The 19,420-nt window shown below is 42.9% G+C and overlaps 1 protein-coding gene across 9 annotated transcripts in view; it reads right to left on the bottom strand.

Moving 5' to 3' along the window:
- Nucleotides 1-19,420, bottom strand: part of CSRNP3 (cysteine and serine rich nuclear protein 3) — a 110,533-nt gene that overhangs the window by 22,314 nt on the left and 68,799 nt on the right. For all 9 annotated transcript variants that reach the window (XR_012765036.1, XR_012765035.1, XM_075430569.1 and 6 more), the window contains one exon: nt 13,278-13,448. Coding sequence is in view for 7 of the 9 variants with exons in the window: in XM_075430569.1 (XP_075286684.1) it covers nt 13,278-13,448 (171 nt within the window). In the remaining 2 variants the exon portion in view is untranslated. The remainder of the gene's footprint in view (nt 1-13,277; nt 13,449-19,420) is intronic.

Below are 19,420 nucleotides of genomic sequence, written 5' to 3'. Positions count from 1 at the left end.
CTTGGCCAGCAGTGGGTCCATCTTAGAGCCAGCTAGCACTGGCTCTATCAGACATGGGGGAAGCTTCTCACAGAAGCCACCCCTATAGCCCCCCCGCTACCAAAACCCTGCCATGCAAACCCATAACGTGGACAAAAACTGTGTTCAAATAGAATTAAACTGAACTTCAGGGAAGTGCTGGCATAGTGTAACTGCACCACCACCACCACTATAAATCCAGCACTATACAACTGTGTTGGAGACAGTGTGAGAGCCAACAGGTATTTGTTGTCAAAGTCATTAAAGTTCATGGGTTTATTTATGAACATTATAGTTCCGAGCCAGTCAAATTATAATTTGTATAAGTAAACAAGCACGTAAACATTCAGAGCCCTCAGATGACATGTGATTATTTTTTTCTGAAGCACATCCTACGATTTGGGTTTGCTTTAATGAGCTCTTGGGTGAGACACAAGCAAAGAGCTGTGAATAACTCTATTGTCACCTCTTCTGTGTTACTGCTAGGGAGCAGTCAGGACATATTCATACTTATGAGAATGTTGTTTACAAGAACAGATCAGGCAGGACCTGCACGAGATTACAGGATTTTATTCGATTACCCACAAGCATAGCTCAGAGATGTCAGCGAGGGAACTGGAGAATTGCGACCACCTCAGTAACCAAGGACACGAGAGGAAGCACAGGCAGCGCCACAGAGGCATCATGTTCTTGCTCTACTACTCTTCCCGCAATCTCCGAGCAGAGGGTGGCCTTAATGTGGCCTCAAAAAAGAATTATTGTTAGATATTGAATGGGAACATTGAAGATTTTCTAACATCAGGCACAAAGTGCTCTATAACTCATTCAGTCCTTTTGCTTCAAGCCAACCACAACTCAGATTCTCAGACCATCTTATCAAGAGTCAGGGGCCTGTGTTATTTTGCATGCACTGTACCTTAAATAGTACATTCAATTCAACTGTAGTTACTGCTAAGGACACCGCTTAACTCAAGAGAGAGCAGAAGGACATAAAAAATACATATTTTCTGATGTATTGGAAAGCATGAACATACGCCCAGAAGAAATTTACTGACATTAATCAACTAGTAAGCTCCTTTCAGAATGAGGGAGACAGACTGTGCAGGGCTTGCGTGCCTCTTCGGAGTCAGTCTCAAAGGTTTTGCAGAGAAGCAAAAGCTGGTACACTAAAAATTTATCCATAGAGAGCATAAAATCCTAGAATCACAGACGCGTTTCCTAAAGAGATCTAGCAACAGCTTCCTTGCTCGGCCAGTCTCAAACAAGTACTTCCATGCCACCTGCCCGTGCAGCCAGTGCCATCAGCGGATGCCAACATCACCCTTCTGCGCGGCAGGGCGGCGGGGTTTCAGCAGCTGCTGGACACACGCTCTCAACAGCAACTAGAAGGTGGTTTTTGAAAATGAATGCCACCATCTAGGGTCTAGCAGTTCACAGTGAGCAAGGATGCCAGAGGGAACAGGAATATTCATCATCACCTAGAACTGTCCTATGGCTCACACGTGATCTTTAACACGTTTATATACTACAAGTCTGACATATTCCATGGAAGGAAAAAAAATACTCCATGTATTTAGGCAACATAATTTTTAGTTCCATGTTTCAAGACTATATGGAACTAAATATTTTTGACAGGTAACTAAGTACTGTAATGCATAAAGTGTACCATTATCAGAGGGAAGGATGATACTGTTAAAAAAATAATTACCGCCACAGAACTATGTCTCAGAAATGGTCACTGTGTTTGAACAAGGTCTTCAGACTCAAGTATCTTTAAATACGACTGTGAGAATTCCTCATCTGAAATAATATTCACTGCTGAAATTTTGATTTTTGGCATCTGACATACGAGTGGCTCAGTTTCTGGGTTCAGCAGAGCAGAGCCCAAGTCTGTAACCTGCCTGCAAGCAGCCGGCCTCCTCCCGGAGCTAAGCCAGACCCTGCAGGCCGCACAGGCCATTTACAGCAAAACTGGCAATTGTAAACAAAATTCCTAAAGATGAGGCCAAAAGAATTAAAGGAAAACTTTTAATAGCAAACACTCGTCTAACCTGAGCACGGTTAACTCCTGCTGGAAGCACAACCTGCTCTCTGTGCTCACCCTTTTGCTGTCCTTGCTCATGATGTGCCTGCACACATACACAGCAGGATGCGTTTATTCATCTTTTTCTCAGTTAACTTCTCTCCCTCACAACAATTCTCTTCATCCACAGCAGTTATCATTTATTTCATGACTACATACGATACTTCTGCCATTTCTCTTTAGGCACAATTCCAGGCTTACGCACTTCTCCTGCTATAGAACATCGAAGCAATCTCTAAGGTTTCCAAAATTCAAGAACACCTGTATGGCGAGCCAGGGACTTGCAGAATGGCGCAATGCCTGAATGGCACGTATCGAGGTTTTTTTATTACAGCCCTTTAATTTTTCATATTTCAGTAAGGTCCTTTTTCAGCCATTGACTGTAATATAGAACAGAGATAATTGTTCAGCAGTCATTCAAAAAAAATGTGATTTCAGTGAATTATTCACAAGACCGCACACCAACATGAAAGAAGCTTTCTCTAATTCAAGACCACCTTTTTCTACACATTACCACCCCCCTCTCCAAATTACACAGATTAAGGCTTGACTCCAAGGCTGTCTTACCCAGCCTGTGGTTTGCTACACACCGGAAGATCAACTGCCAAAAGATTAAAAACAGAATGAACACACAAACATCATTATGGTTGTTCCCATAGGTGGTAAATTATACACATAGTTGAGGATCACCTCCTACATCAGGACACCAAGTCATAACTTTTATTACCATTATTTTTATTGCAATGGTTGTAATTTAAAATGGTAACATTTTATCTATGAAAACATAAAGTACAAATTTTATCACCCAGTGGCTAACTAATGACATACAAGACGGTTTACCAGAAACACTAAGTGTTCCTCAGACTTTTTTTTTTTTTAAGCTTATAGGTACTTGATCCAGTGCATTAAATGGATTTTTCCAGACATAGTGTGTCCTGTATGTCTGCATGAAACAGGAGGCCCCACTAATTCATTTTTCAAAGATACTCTAAAAATAAAACTTTGGAGTCAAAACTCAAGAAAGTATGAACGTCAAAAAAATTACAGCTATCATGAAAATTCCAATAGCCTTAAAAAAATAAAACTGTTCTGTAAAATAGCTTCCATGGCTGCTGTTCTTTCTCACTTTGGCTTGCTGTGTCGCGTAAATCTCTGTCACAACAACAATTAACGGGAGAAGGGCAAATATTAGCAATAGCAGTCTGACAATAAAACTTCCCTGTCAGACTCACCCCGGCCCAAGTATGTTGTTCAAAGCACTGATCTATGCTGGAATTCTGTCACCGTACAAACACAGCAAGTGAGGAAATGCTTTCTTGGTTTGGAAGAAGACTCCTCAACAAAGACAGTAAGAAAAATGACAGCCATTCAAGTCACGTGAGGTTAGAGAATAAAGCAGGGCCTTTGCTCATCGGCAGTTAATAAAAGAGAATGAAGCAATTTATACGGCAGAAAGTTTAAACCTATGTCTAGAGCAACAGAGCAACAGGTGAATAGACAAGGGTGAAGAAAGATGTAGCAATACACAGGTTTGAGACGAATCTGTGTCAACATTTTTGTAATATATTTTAATGTAACTAGAAGACCATGGTTAGAGACTGTCTCCTTAGTGTTGTAGTTACATGGAAGAAACCACCAAGTCCTGCTGCTAAGTTAGTTTCAAATCATGGTTGCAATCACCTTATTCCTACCAGTAGGCTCATAACTATAAGATTTTTGCACTTACCTTCTCTATCACAAATAAAATTTATTTTTCGTTTTACATATTCTTGGAAGACTGAAGAATTTTATTACTAGCTCATTTTGCATAGCTTATTCCAAGCCATATACCATCAGCTCTCTAACTTCTGAAGCTGTGCGCCCTTCCTGCCTCCGGCTGCCTCACACCAAGGGATTTTAAAAGCACCGAGCGGGAAGCCAGAAGCAGAGGAGATTCCTACGGACCCCCGCACGTGAGGTGAGCTGTGTCTCTGCCAACCCTCCCCACCCACAGGCACCAACAAGCCAGGAAGCCCCTGGCCCCATGTGGCGTAGGGAGAAGACACCGGTGAGTGTCACCCACACCCAACATCCCCCACCACCGTCGGGAAAAAGGTCTGAACCTGCTTCTGGTGCCCCTTCCTTCTCCACCTCCAGCTGTATTTTTTGCTCTCTTCTCTGAGAATAACCATTATTTATCTATTTGTCAGTTTGTGATAATGAAAGACACAACCCTGCCAACTCTTTCCACATTGGAAAAATTCAGGTTTTATTGTATTTATTCATAATACATTTCTTATGTCTTGGTAACAGATGTCATCACAGGCCCATCCAACTTCCAAATCCCAAGAAAAGTAATTTTCCAAAGGACAAATTCATTTTTTACACTAGCAGTCCAGTGTATCCTTATCAGAATCACCCAGGTCTCATCTGTACATGAATTGTAACTGATGAAATAGGTAAGCAACAGTAAAAACGTGCTGGCAGAGTGACAGAAAGCTTTCCTGAATTGCTCTCACATACATACAGTGCACCATACAGCTGCACTTCCCGTTTGCCTCCGAACATCCTCACTCTGCTCTCGGGGCAGTGGAGCTACAGCAGTGCGAAACTTGTGAGAGACAGAGCGTTTCCTCCCGCACGTTCAGTGGCCAAAACAGACTCCAACCCCCCCCCCACCTGGGAAGGGATCCCACTGCAGCTGTGTTCCTCTATGAAATGCAAAGCCTAATTCCTAATTTTACAAAATCCTGACAGGAATGATGTTTTAAGCCCATCATGTTTTTCAAACATTTTTTACTGAGAAAACTGGTAGTTCTTGGATTACAAAACACATATGATCTCGGTTCTGGCTGAACTCCAAGACATAAGCACTTTCCTCTGCTGTCTCAGCTATTCTCCTGATGTCAAAGACATATTAAAATAAATGTGAACCATATGGCCACCCGGCAGATTACTAGCCCTCTTGTATCAATGAGGGCAAAGCAATTCATTGTCACCAGCACAGAAATATCTTAGTCACGTGAACATTTCAAAAGGCTGGGAAAACGTGTACGAAGCAGCTTTTTGCACTAAAGCTCTATCTTAGACTGGAGGAAATGCTGCTTTTCTTACACTCTGCTACCCATTTGTCTGCTTTTTACATACTCTTAGTGCCATACAAACCGCTGTGACAAGACGGATTAACACCATTCTCCACCTGCTCCATGACTTTCCCACGTGGTGTTTCATCGAGCCTGACACCATAGACCAGCAAAGCCTGATCCACCACCGTAACGCAGGTCAGAACATCACTTCTAAAAGCCAGCTTGCTTCGCAATCTCCATAGAAAACTAAAACTTGGGGAAAGGTCATTTTCCAGAAATTGATTCTACCTCTGTCTCCTACCCCTCCTTCTACCTCACTGCCTTCCAAAAGATATTTTCCTAAGAGTCTATATACACTACATTTACAAATTCTAAGCCCTTAATGATGAAACACTTTTCCTACATGCTGGAAATCTCCATTAAGAGGAACTGCTGTTACATACAATATATCTGCCCAAAGAAACATGCGGGCTTGAGGGCAGCAAGGTTATTTTCTAAAATAAATTCAAACTCGGAAGTCTTGAAGGGAACTGCATACTCAGAAAGGCATAAATTGAGTAGCAGGAACTGGACAGGACAGGGACAATGCTGTGGAACAGCAACACCCACCCTAGCAGCACTTCACTGCTCCATCCTTCTGGTACCTTCCTTTTGGGTAAAGCCAACGCTAAAATCCCCTCACAGGAGAGGCTCAGTGGGAAGGGCTTGCATAATGCTAGATTTATTTACGTCACATTTGAAAAGGTTTTTGAAAAAATACTAGCTCACAGACCAGTCTGGCATAAATAGGAGAGGTTTTCCATTTGTACTTTAGTTAAACATTTTACCTCACTGTCAGAGTTCTGCCTGAAATCTCACAGAAAAGTCCTTGGCATGCATGCTAAAAGCTGGAATTTTAGCAGTAAAATACCAGCGAAAGTTTTACTTTCTCATCACCCTCCATCTCCAGAACGCTTTTCTGTGACATTCACACTAGTCCCCTTTCTCCACTCTTCAAATATAATCAGCCTGTGGGGAGAAGTGGGGAGGGTTAGCTGTGCTCTGCCTCACCACTGACTCCAAATGCCAGCTGCTGCTTCATAGATGATGATTTCCAACCTTGGCCCCAGCTTCGAACAGTGTGAGGAGGAAAGCCGCCACCACGGATCCTTGCAGGAACACCCATGCGTAACAACTGTATTTCCTGAACTCTTGATCCCAAGACACTACAGGCAATCCTTTGTCCCATCTTACGGGGACTTCTGTGAACAGCCGTTGGATACAAATACACCCACCCGTTCAGCTGCCCGTGACTTTGCATTTGCAAACATATTTTGCATATGTGTCACAAACATCTTCAACAACAAAAACATTGTTTACATGTTATCTAAGCCAACAAAAACATCCTGTAAGGCAAAAACTGTCCCTCTGTTGGTACAGTATACAAAATGCACTAATTTCTAGGAGAAAACTTTTCAAAAATACAGAAATAGAATTAGTTGCACAAATCTTTCTAAAACCCAGCTGGAGCCTGCCTCCTAACCCCTCTTTACATTTCTGAACAACTCCCTCTACACTCGTCGTTATTCCAGATGAAAGACAGCAGGTGAGATCCTGCCACGGCACGCCCTGCCCTCTCACTCTATGACTATCTCAGCAAAGACATTACAATCCATTTCACTGAACTTCTTTGCATTTCTTGAGTTTTACTGCCCAGATGAGGCAACTTATTTTAAAATCAAAACCAAGAATCTCTCAACCTGACATTTCACAAAGCGAGTCAAATAACAACCAGAATATATTCCTCATTAACAAGGAAATTCCAAGCCTGGTTGCAGTCAATACAAATAATTGCAAGATGCCATGAAAAAAACCACCTGCATTTAGCAACACCTTCTAAGTGTTTCCCCATAACAAGCCAGCACCACCACTTCACTGCATTTAGATTTCTATCATTAACCAGCAATTAAACACACAGCTTAAGCTCAAAGGTCTGGTAATGCCTTGTGCTACTGACCTCACACCAAATAAAACTTTATCCTTCACATAAAGATAATTTAAGAGAAGCTAGACCTTCCTAACTATTTCAACAGATTCGATACCTTCTTCCAAGTTCTGCCTGGCCACACTGATGAGCCAATCTCAACACGTTAGTGACTCTAGAATATTCGAAACAGTACTTTTAGGTGCATATGGAAAGAAGTGCAATGGTGATGCATTTGTAATGGCGAGAGCATTTAGAGACTGAAAGATTTTCTCAGAACCCTTACTGACCGGCCACATCTATAACCACAGAATGTTTGGACTTGGAAGGGACCTCTGTGGGTCATCTAGTCCAACCCCCCCGCCGAAGCAGGGTCACCTACAGCAGGCTGCACAGGACCTCGTCCAGGTGGGTTCTCTCCAGAGAAGGAGACTCCACAACCTCCCTGGGCAGCCTGTTCCAGGGCTCCGTCACCCTCAGAGGGAAGAAGTTCTTCCTCATGTTCAGACAGAACTTCTTATGCTTCAGTTTGTGCCCATTGCCCCTTGTCCTGTTGCTGGGCACCACTGAAAAGAGTCTGGCCCCATCCTCCTGACACCCACCCTTGAGATATTTATAGGCATTTATAAGATCCCCTCTCAGCCTTCTCTTCTTCAGGCTAAAAAAGCCCAGCTCCCTCAGCCTTTCCTTGTAGGAGAGATGCTCCAGTCCCCTCACCATCCTCATAGCCCTCCGCTGGACTCTCTCCAGTAGCTCCTCATCTTTCTTGAAGTGGGAGCCCAGAACTGGACACAATACTCCAGATGGGGCCTCACTAGGGCAGAGTAGAGGGAGAGGAGAACCTCCCTCGACCTGCTGGCCACACTCCTCTTAATACACCCATAATGAACCTGAGGCATCCAACACCCTTAAAGACAGTACCCTAATTAGCAGAAAGACAGCACCTATGATTACAGCTGGCTGCAGGATAACCTCGCTAACGACAGTGATAACGTTAATGGCAAGATACAGATAATTGATGGAGGATATCAACCAGACTGTGGTTCTACCTCCTGCTGATCACCTTGTCAGATGAGCTGGTGCTGGAGGTGCCACCTGCCTCTGCAGGTGGAGAAGCCTCTGCAATCAGGGCATTACTCTCAAAATTTCAGCTAGCTACACTGAAGTTGAAATAGCAGAGGAAAGCCTCAGCTCCTCAAAGTATGTGTCTTAAGGGATGAGTCTGTGATTAATGTAGCATGGGGAGTTTTTAGCAGCACCAAAGTGCAAAAGACAGGACTTGATGAGGTCTTCACAGGTCTTTCAATTACATGCAATTCTGCAACTTCAGTTTGGATATTTTTCTTCATCAGAAAAACAGATCAAGCATTTAGGGGCAGGTACCTCCACAAGGCAGGAAGAATCCCCCACACCTGAGCTGGAGCACGGAACCCAGCACCCACAACCACAGGAACTGTCGGGGCATTGCGCTGCCATCCGGAACAGCAATTCCAGAGACAGCATGCTGCAGAGCTGATGAAACACAGCAACAGGGTGCCCCAGCTCCAGAGGGCAATTTAAAGGAGCTGAAAGGGCACTGGGTGTGCTTCCGCCCTGTATTCCATGCACCTCGAAGGAAAAAGGGAACAAATATTCTTAGTCCTGACTAATACTGTACATGCACCCCTGGACTGCTATTTGAAGATGAACACCTCTCTTTCTGATACAGAGGAGGGGCCGTAAAGTGGGACAGGTACGTGGACTGGTTGGTAATACGCTTTGGCATCCACTACGTAAATCTGTGGTGTCACTGATGGCCTGCTGAAACCAACTGAAATGACCTCAATAGACTGAGAAAAGTAAGTGAAAAAGATGGTAGGGATTGTATCTGCCAGTGGCAATGAAGGCACTCCGCCACTATCTGGGAAGAGATGTTAAAATGTGCAGATGTATATATACACATACCTGACCAAGTACTACATTTAGTTATTTTTTGGTTATGAATCTGGTAACAGTTGTCTATGCTTTATGGACTGTAATTTCATTTCCTGACTCAGAAAAAGATGCCTGTAACATAGGCTAGGGATTTTGTTGTTGTTGTTGCTGTCTTGATTTATTTAAATGTATGGATTGTTAAAGAAACTCTGTACTTCTCCCTGCATAGTAGTCACAACAAATAGCACTTAGGGCCATTGCAGCCATGTATTTTCTGCCATCACACTACAAGGTTAATTGTTGAGATCAAAGCTATCTTCTGGTGGTTGTGCCCCACCTGAATGATCCACAGCAGCTGCGTGCCTCATTTCCCTGGCAGGTGAAACTGACCTTAAGGCTAATGGCACAGCATAGCGGAAAGCTTCTTGTTTGTCTAACCCAACGCATATTGTTTCAAGGGTTGTGTAAATAGTGAGATGCATCAGCTATTCTTCATAGAGTTATACACAAACTGCTTGCTTGCTGAAGCACTGAAAGACCTGTAGTTACAAGTGATAAAAAATTATCTATTTGTCAGGTCATTTAGAAAGGAAAAATAAGACTTAAGAGGGCCACGCCAGGCTTTCTTTAAAAGCTCAGTTAAAGAATTAACATATCAGTCTCGGTGCTGGCTACAGGTCACCCTCAACCTGTGTGTTTCCAGTCAGTAGAAGAGAGTTTACACTGAACTTCACATTTACTTATATGAAAATGCACTGGAAGGAAGACAGTACACAGGATCTGACAGCGTCTCAGAAAAGAGAAAAGAAAATGGTACAAAGTGTCAGGAAATGGCTTAAACAGATAACCTCCACCAAGGAGGTACTCAGGCACATAACAGAGGCAAGGAATCTGGCCAGCCTTTCCTCTGCACTGGCTTGTTCCAGTCTGCTGAAAATGTCTCACAGAACTCTTCCCTTCCACATGCCCCTAGGAGTACGGATTCAAATATTCAACATAGGAAAGCTCATATCTTTTATCTTGGGAGCTGACTGTGTTTAAAGAATGAACAAAACTCCTTTCAATGTACACTGTTAACAGTTTTGTTATTGTACAACACATCTGCATGCAGTTTTCAAGTAAGCATCGCTTAGCAGCTCTGTAAGACACCTGTATTCATGAGATACAAGCACTGACAATTTCCACATATTCTGCTTTGACGAGACAGGGCCAAGTACCTCAGGAGGATCAGTTAATTTTTTATCACTTCCTAGAACTCAAAATATGACTTTTCAAAGAATATGGTTTAAAAAATCTAGAAGTTTAAAAAAAAATCTAAGCACATACCAAGAAAAGTGCTCCTCTCCTGAAGAGCATCCAACATCACATACAACTGATGTCAACCATCTGATACAAACCAAAATGAAAACAAATCCTCTGTGTATAAAAACTTCACCAGTTGACCAATTAAAACATTGTTTCCAGAATCAAAGCACATGAAGACTCAAGAAAATGTGAGAAGAATAAAACAAAATAAAAATCCTATCTCAACAAAAATACTGTTTTTTCTAGAGGTAGTCAGTTATCAAGTTAAAAAAAAATCTTTCACCATTTTTCCAGTATCTTTATTCCTTTACATTTATTTTCAATATGAACATGATTAATTCTTAACTTTTGCTATCATATATCTTTAGTAAGACTCACCTTTTAGTGCAGAGTCGCTCATACATAGCAGATGTGCCTAAGGCTAGCTAAGTGAATTTTCTAACACTGCTCAGTTGGTAGATGTTGGTTGTGTAAACATATAACTAACTGATATGCTTTAATATCAAGAAAGAAGAAGGTGCAAAATCTCACTGACAGCATCCTAACAACAAATGAACAAACTCTGAATTCCCCACCAGGTGCAACATGGAGTGCCCTTGGTAAATTTACAAAATAATGATGCACAACGGAAAAGAGTCAGGATGCAAGATGCAAGTAATTTGGTAGGGATAAAACCACCTTTCCATTCTGTACTTCATCTGAGCACCAACATCCTCTGTCTTCTTGCCAATAAAAAATTATCACCTTTATCAAGCTCCTGCAAGTACACTGCATTACAGCAAGAGCAAAGCAGAATGTCAGACACTGAAAGATGCCACGTTCCAGTGGCAAAGAAACCAGTCTCCAAAAGTCTTTTCCGTGAGGACCCTGAGATTTGCCGATTCGAATGCAGCACCAAGGCCACCCGTCCAATTCTTTTCTTCCCAAACCAGCCTTATACAATACTGGGATAACCCTGGACTGATTTCTTCGAATTTAGGCTGCCGCATCTGTATTAGAGACAACACCTTTTTTAAAAAGTAGTATCAATGCACATGCAAACAATTTACTCTATTTCCGTATCACAACTATGTATGTATTTAAAAGAATGTAGTACGTGCAATTTCCATATACGTGTGTAAGTGCACGCACAGATAAACATTTATTACTCTGGCCACAGGTATCTCAGTACTATGGATCATTAATCATAATACTGAAATGTTGTAGCTTCCCTTACAGATTTTATTCAAAAACTGAATTATTTACTGTGTCAACTACAATCAAAGCTTATTATTACATGCATATATTACAGCTTCCAAGTTTCTCCCCTGAATTACGAGCTGCCTTTGTATTATCTGTGTATTCACAATAAAAACGCTGTTTTCTGTGTGGGTGGCAATGACTGTTTGAGGTAAAAGGACTGCCTTCAGTCTATGTCGAACAATGATCCAAGTCCTTTAACAGATGCAAAAGTTAAAAGATCAGCATGCAGATAATATTGTCACCAAGTGATTTCTTAATACTACCAAAGAGATTCACTGCATCACTTACTCCTTTGTGGCATTTCAATAAAATCGGTCCCCTACTAGTTCTGCATCTTAAATATAATATACCACATCAAGATTGCTACATGTGGTAAACACACTGGAGACGACGTGCCCATGTAACCCTTTGCACAGGAGTGTTCCATACCAAAGCAAAGAAGATTCGGACCCTCATATCCAAACCCTAGCGCAAACTGCACAGCAGCATTTGGTAGACGAATCAGTTATCAGAACATTCATATCACATGCTACAAAGGTGATTTCTAGGCACAATCTAAACCACACAGTTGTAATGATCAGATTGTGCACGGGCAGTGATGAGGAGCATCACCTACTCCTCGGCCCACAGTCTTAAGAAAACAGCCTTACAGCCACTAACTCCAGTGGGGAGATGTACATGCAAGAGTTGAAGCAGGCAAACCCCTGCTTTTTAAAACATGCAGTCCACTATAAAACAGTATAACCACCTATAACATCATAAACTACATATATAAACTGTAAATTCATTCTTCCTACATATACATGCTGCACATGTAGTTTTGCTAACTTAAAACCAAATTCTTACCTGTACAGAAAACCATTGCCTAGTACAGAGATACCCTCCCCTACATGAAGAATAGAAACTACTCCAATAATGTGTCCCATACACAATGTTCACAGAATCACAGAATCACACAGAATGGTAGGGGTTGGAAGGGACCTCTGTCGGTCATCTAGTCCAACCCTCCTGCCAAAGCAGGGTCACCTACAGCAGGCTGCACAGGACCTTGTCCAGGCGGGTCTTGAGTATCTCCAGAGGAGACTCCACAACCTCGCTGGGCAGCCTGTTCCAGTGCTCCGTCACCCTCAGAGGGAAGACGTTCTTCCTCATGTTCAGACGGAACTTCCTATGCTTCAGTTTGTGCCCGTTGCCCCTTGTCCTGTCACTGGGCACCACTGAAAAGAGCTTGGCCCCAATGTTCTTCAATTCCAAATAAAAGAAAGCTTATTCTTTTCTTTGGAGAAGAACTCTCACCAACACAGTAGTGTAGATAGCTGACAGCTGCACTACACTTATCTAAGGAAAATAAACAAACTTACCTAAAGCACCTTCCCTACAGTACCTGTTTGAAACACCTTAAGCACAAATCCCAATGTTAACTACACACAGCTACATAATTCATATACCAAATAGCTAAGGGCTTCCAAGTGACTTCAAATTTTTACAATGACAGTTTTATATAGTTAACAAGAAGGCAAAAAGGTGCAAGTTTGCTCAGTCATTTTAAGCAAGTCACAAACTGAACACCACAGAGAGTCCATTTTATCATCAGTTCAATTTAAAATCATCATGTTTATCTAACCATAAAATTTATTTTATGTTGAGGAAAAGGAAGAATCTTTAGATACGCAACTTCAGTACTTACGGGTAAAATGATTAGAAGTGGATGGATTGACACTATCACCACTGTCAGCACTTTCACTGCTAGAAATGTCATCATCCGATTCCCGCACAGAGGAACAAGGTGAGGAGCCATCAACTTCTTCAAACTTCCTCTTTAAAATTCCACTCATCGCTGCAATGCTGTCACATGCACCTGCAACAGGGACAGAGGCAATGAGGCACTGAAACATCCAACTGCAGAATATAAGCCATAACCTCCAAAGTCATCTTTACTCGGAACTACCAATAAGTTGCCACTGCTGGTCTTGAATAATCATTTAGTATGAAATCAGATATAATTCATTAGGAGACAGTGAAGCCACAGGAAAGAAAAAAACCATCAAAAGCAATACTCCAACTTGACATGTATGGAGTAGGTTATTTTGCTACAATAATGTGTAACAGACTGCCTTCAGAGAATATTTTTCCCATTTCGATGTCAATAGCATCCCTGATTTCTAGGTTATGTTGTGAAATTTCAGACAAGGAAAAAACAGATGTTTCTTCTCAAACACCTTCACTTGATCCCTCCCTTGGCTGCCACCAGAGGAAGAAATGTTCTAAGAAGAAATCGTTCTGAACACTACAGTTCCCACTGCCAAATAGATGTGTTCTAATCAATGTTCACATCACCCCTATAAGAAATCCATCTGATATTTCCAATACTATGGTGAGATAAAAGAAATGAAGTCACGAAGACCATATATCAATTTAGTGCTCAATAAATGCCTGGAATTCAGAACATTGCCCGCTCCAGTCGGAGACACCAATTGCCTCCAAACTCTCCCCTTCCCACATCAAGAAATGAGACGCCTAATATACTCCTGAGGTCAAGCAGAAGATTATAAAGCAAAGTATTCAAGCAGCAGTTTAGCAGCAGAGGTAGGACTATAACACCAATTGCACATAATTAAGGAGAAAGCGTACCCTTAGCCAACTGAGGAGAGACCAAGGACAGCCAGAGCTTGCTCTGCGGCCAGGCAGCCGCCACCACACTGCCCGCGGCACTGCAGAGGCAAGCAGTGCTGACACTCGGCTAGGCAAAATGTCTGTCCAGGATTGATGACATGCTAGACTTACCGAGTAGGACACACAATCTGGCACTATGGACTTACCACGGGGTTCTGCTAAATCACCCTGAAAGCAAGGGGGAAAAAAAAAAAAATTGCATTCCTCACTGAAACAGAACTTTTAAAATCCCTGCAGCTACATTTAGGGCTCCGTAAGTCTGAGCCAGCTGCATTCTGCTCCACGCAGGAAGCTGGACTAGGCAACCTCCAGAGCCCCCTTCCAACCGACATGTCTATGGTTATATGTTTAAAATAAAATAAACGCATCCAGAAGCGAACATATGCTGGGCTAAATGACCACTAGTCAGTCAGAGCAGGTGAAGGCAGGGGCTCCAGCACTGGCCATACTGTTTAACAATTAGCACATTTTGCAGTTCTGGCGCAGGCCACCTCGCGCTCTCCTGGATAACGCAGGAGAAAGCAGGTGCCAGAACCAGTCCCAGCAGGCAGGCTGGATGAGGGTACCCGGCTTTTGGCAGCGGGCTGACAGTTTAGCCACCGTGGACAAGAACCGTACCCTGCTACTTGGCAGCGGAAGCCAGAGAATGCTGTCCTCAGCCTGCGTATTTTTCATCTTTTTAATTAATATAGAGGTAGTCTCAGTGATGTAGCGGCTATGTTCTGACCCTGTAAGCACATCACTACAGTAGATCCTCTGGTATCTTTGCTCACCCTTGACCTAGTACCAAGTAGCTTCAATGTCTCCAATGCATCCCATAGCTCCCTTCAAGCCTCAACACTAGTTTGCTTCGTGGAAAAACCAAAGCAACAGTGTGAAGGGGTTTGCACCCAACTTTTGGCCTGATATGAGGCCAGAACAGGATAAGGGTGGGTATATGAAGCTGAGAGCTACAAAAAAATAAAAAAATAAAAAATTGATGGGGTCACCAGGTTACAGAGTCTGTAGGACTAATTCAAAATCCTAATTCTGCAAACACTGAAATCTGTCTGTAGGAAATCCTGGGACTGAGGTGGCAAGAATAGTACGGTTTCATCCCAGTGCAACAGAAAGCAAGTTCTAACTGCTTGTTTTGCCTCGCTGAGAAAGCATTTTACATTGTCCGCCAGCTCCTCAGCACAGCCAGAGGGACTTACAGGCAGGTTTCAACTTGCCTTTGTAAGTCAAAACTAGAAATTACAGATACATTATACAACATTTTTATGATCTTATTTAATCACAAGGATTAGAACACAAGTTTTACAATATGGGAGTTCCTTCACCTCTTTGGAAGCAAAAGCTCCGAGACACACGTACACGATCACAACAAGTTTAATATTCTGTCTCCAGCAGTAGTCAGTATTTAATGCTTCAGTGGAAAGCAATGGGATGAGAAATCCAGCCACAACCACTGCAGACACATGGCTCTGCTTCCTCATCCTTGCAGTCAATTTCCCCTAAGCATAAGGCTGAAATGTTGCTATATGACAGTGCGCAGCCTCTTCTACATTCGACTTGCTCTCCAGAGGCAACAAGTTTCACATCACTTTACTGGGGGGAAAAAACTCGCAACAAAACGCATCTCCAGAAACTATAGCCACAGACCCTTCAAAATCACAGCAGTTTCAGTCTTTACGGTAGTTTGGACAGTAAACAGCAGCAGTGCCTAGCAGCGTGCTGTACTAGACAGATCTCCACATATACAGGTATTCCCCACAAAGTAGAAATAGCTGAAGAGAAGTCACTGAGGTCTTCTTGCTCTTTTACAGTGATATTTCCATTTCAGCCGCCAATGGCAATTACATTACAAGGGAGGCGCAGTGCATCTGCTGATCCTGTACAGAATTAGGAAATGCCTTTACGTGTGGGGGCGTGGGCAGGGAGAGAATGGTGGTGGAGACGCAAACAGAACTGCAGCATCGAGTTACTCATCCTGAAGCTGAGGAGACCATCCGACGGCGGCAGCTGCCAGGAAGGACCCGGCACATTACTGCCCACGCTCTCAGCCGCACAGCCATGCAACCCGTCACAGCCTGCCTCTCGGCAGGGCCCCAGAGCAGCTCAGCTTATTGCTGACACTATTCCACTTTTAGTGTTGTAACTGAAGTGTTCATCAGCCAGAACAAGGATGAGAAAGTGAGCAAAAAAACTGTGCAGGTGCGAAAACACTTGTGCACTCAGTTGCCATTCAGACAGGTTCTTCCCAGCTCTGAGCTAATGATCCCCAGAACAAGACATGGATTCCCATCAGAAGGTATCCAACTCTTGAGAGTAACGTACGGGGAGCACTGGTCCCTGATACAGCCATCTTGAGTCTGCTCTGAGAACTGGGGCCAGATTCCCTAGGGCCAGGAAACAAAAGCAGGGGGTGCAATGTGCAACCTTGACAGGTACGCGATGCCATGCAACACAGTATGGCCACCAGCAGCCCCGGTGACACCTACTCGGTCCACCCCCCACAAGGGCACAGGGGCATGCGAATGCCTGAGTACTGACAGAGAAACAGCTACTTTCAGTTCAGAAACCAGTTATTTCTAAATGACTCCAATGCCATATCTCTGACCAGTCCTCAGGTCAAAACCTGAGGCTCTGGCTCTGCCCAGCTGTCACCAGACTGTCGTCTTCCAAGGCATCTGAGCTTTTTCAGGGTCTCACTTTCTTATTTCAAAGCTCCCCTAGCATAAAAGCTGCTTCTGCGCATACCCAGAAGTTACAGAGATCTGAGATGCCTGAATAACCTCATGTCCAGGTCTCCCTGGGAGCCTGAAACTTGGTGTTCTTCCAAGCAAGGCGTCTAAGAACAAAAGGAAAACAGAGCATGAGCGTGGAACGTGTTGAGCAGGAAAGCTGATGGCAAGGCTGGGCCAGGCCCAAACCCATGAGTGTTTGTTTACGTTCCTGAAGGCTGGTTAATACAGCACAGCACCTGGCATGCTACCTGTGCATGCTCTCTTTGGACTAAGAATCTTGACATTATTTTCTTCACAGTGAAAGGGTCTCCACCTCAGCAAAGGACTTTGAGTGCTCTCCGCTAAGCTATAGCTTAGAGACAGCAATTACTGAACACCAGACTGAGCTCTCCAGCCCGGGTGAGCTAAACAACTGTGTAAATTACAGGAAACCCACTGAGCGGCAGATCTTTACAAGAAAGATGTTTTAAGAGGGAAAGTGACCTATGCTCTGTTCTGGAAAGGGAAGGTGTATGTGCCTGCCTTCAGGAGCAGGCACTGGGCTGTGACTGCAGAGCGTGGGGACCTCCGAGAGCAACCAGCCCAGCTGCGGTTCCACACTGAAGGGGAACCACCCCGGCGTTGAGGATTAAAACATTTAACCCTCGAGCATCTAACCTCTAATTGCCTTGCTTCTAATTTCATTAAGGGGATGTGACCTAGGGACTAATCCTGAAACTGTACAACACTTGTGGTGTTCAATGACCACAGCTTCTCCTCAATAGATGAAAAAAAATGATTTCTGCACACAGAGAGACATTGCAAGGACAAGGTATTTTACAGCCTTCTCGACACTGCTCGGGAACACACACTCCTCCCTACGGTATATTACTGGACTCTGCATCGGTAAACGAGCTCTGCTGGCACTGTAATTCTGCTGTGTCTTCAAACACAATGGGATTCTGATCAATTCTAAAACACTTTAAAAGGAAATGTTTGAAAAACAAAGCAGATTTATTAAATAACAGGTTCTCCAGGGGAACGATAGCTTGGCCTGTTCATTTTCAAAATTCTTTTTCTGAACGTCGATACCTCTTCCCTTCAGTAAACCGGATTCCTTTACCTTCTGGCCACCTCAGAATCAACTCAGCTCTCTTAACACCCTCACTTACACCTTTAAATCATTAAGTTTGTTTATCACAGCTAATGTAAGGTCAAATTACATTTTATATATTTACTCAGAACTTCCCTATGAGGAAATATACCTTACATTACACAATGCTTGCTTCAGCTGAGAAAGCATTAACAATTGGAATTAGAGTGACACAGTATTTAATTGTAGCCTACATGTTCGCATTCAAAAAGATATGCAGCCATTATGACTTCAAATGCAGAGGAAATCAAGTGTAAGTGTCAACAATGAGACTGCCAAGGGGATGGTCAAAAGAAATCACTACAACAATTTAAATGGCTAAATAAATATAGGCTAAAAGTCAAGTCAAGGGTAAAGATATAAATTCATACTGCCTCTGGCAGAAATCAATTATGCTGGCTATTCTGACCTCTAAATATGTTCTTCTGGAAAGTGGAACATGAAGAACTTGCTCTTATTCTCCGACTTTTTGCCCATTTTCTCTCACCTCCTTTACAAGTTTCATACGTACCTGCACGTATGTTTAAACATAGCAAAAATATTTTAAAAGTGAAAAGATATGAACAGTTTTATCTGTGCTAAAAAATAATAATAATTTTAAAAGATCTTCCAACTACAGTGGTTGAAAAGCACTCTCACTCCCAAGAACTTCAAGGAAAACCCTTGAAATTTATAGTGGAAACATCTCTCGTCTCAAAGATGTGCATAAACACGTGAAAAACTGCCTAAATTAGTCAGGTTTTGAGAATGACAATTAGGACTGAATAACAGCACAGTGGAAGAGGCAGAACTGGTAGAACTGGAAAAAGAAAAAAATATGAGCAGGGATTGATGGCTTAAGTAAAAGGTTATAAAAAACCAGTCTCCTTTCCTACAGAAGCTGGACTGTGATCCAGAAACAGTGAGTTTCAAGCTTCCTTCACTGTTTAGGATCAATATAAATGAAATAGCAAAGCCATGCACTGTCACGATCACTGGAGGCCAGTTACAGAGGAGAAGGTAAACAAAGCAGATACAAAAAAACGCGGGTGTCCTCAAAGCTGAGTGACATCATGCAGCAGGCATTCATCTATGCTATATATCTGAACTTCCAGCTAAGTGTTTGCGTTAGCTCAGCTCACTTTGAACGAGCCGGCACAATTAGCAGCAGCAGATCAGTTGTACGAACACACCCAGCTTCTCAGCAGAACCAGTTGGTGAAGCAGAATGCTGCCCTAATACAGTTAGACCATTTGCAGTACCCTTGTGAAATGTATTCTTAGCTTCAACAAGCATCTCTGAAGTGTAAATATACAT

The sequence above is a fragment of the Opisthocomus hoazin genome, chromosome 9 (genome assembly GCF_030867145.1).
Source record: "Opisthocomus hoazin isolate bOpiHoa1 chromosome 9, bOpiHoa1.hap1, whole genome shotgun sequence".
NCBI lineage: Eukaryota > Metazoa > Chordata > Aves > Opisthocomiformes > Opisthocomidae > Opisthocomus > Opisthocomus hoazin.
The sequence above is the reverse complement of the archived record's forward strand: the minus strand, read 5'-3'. Positions and strand labels throughout refer to the sequence as shown.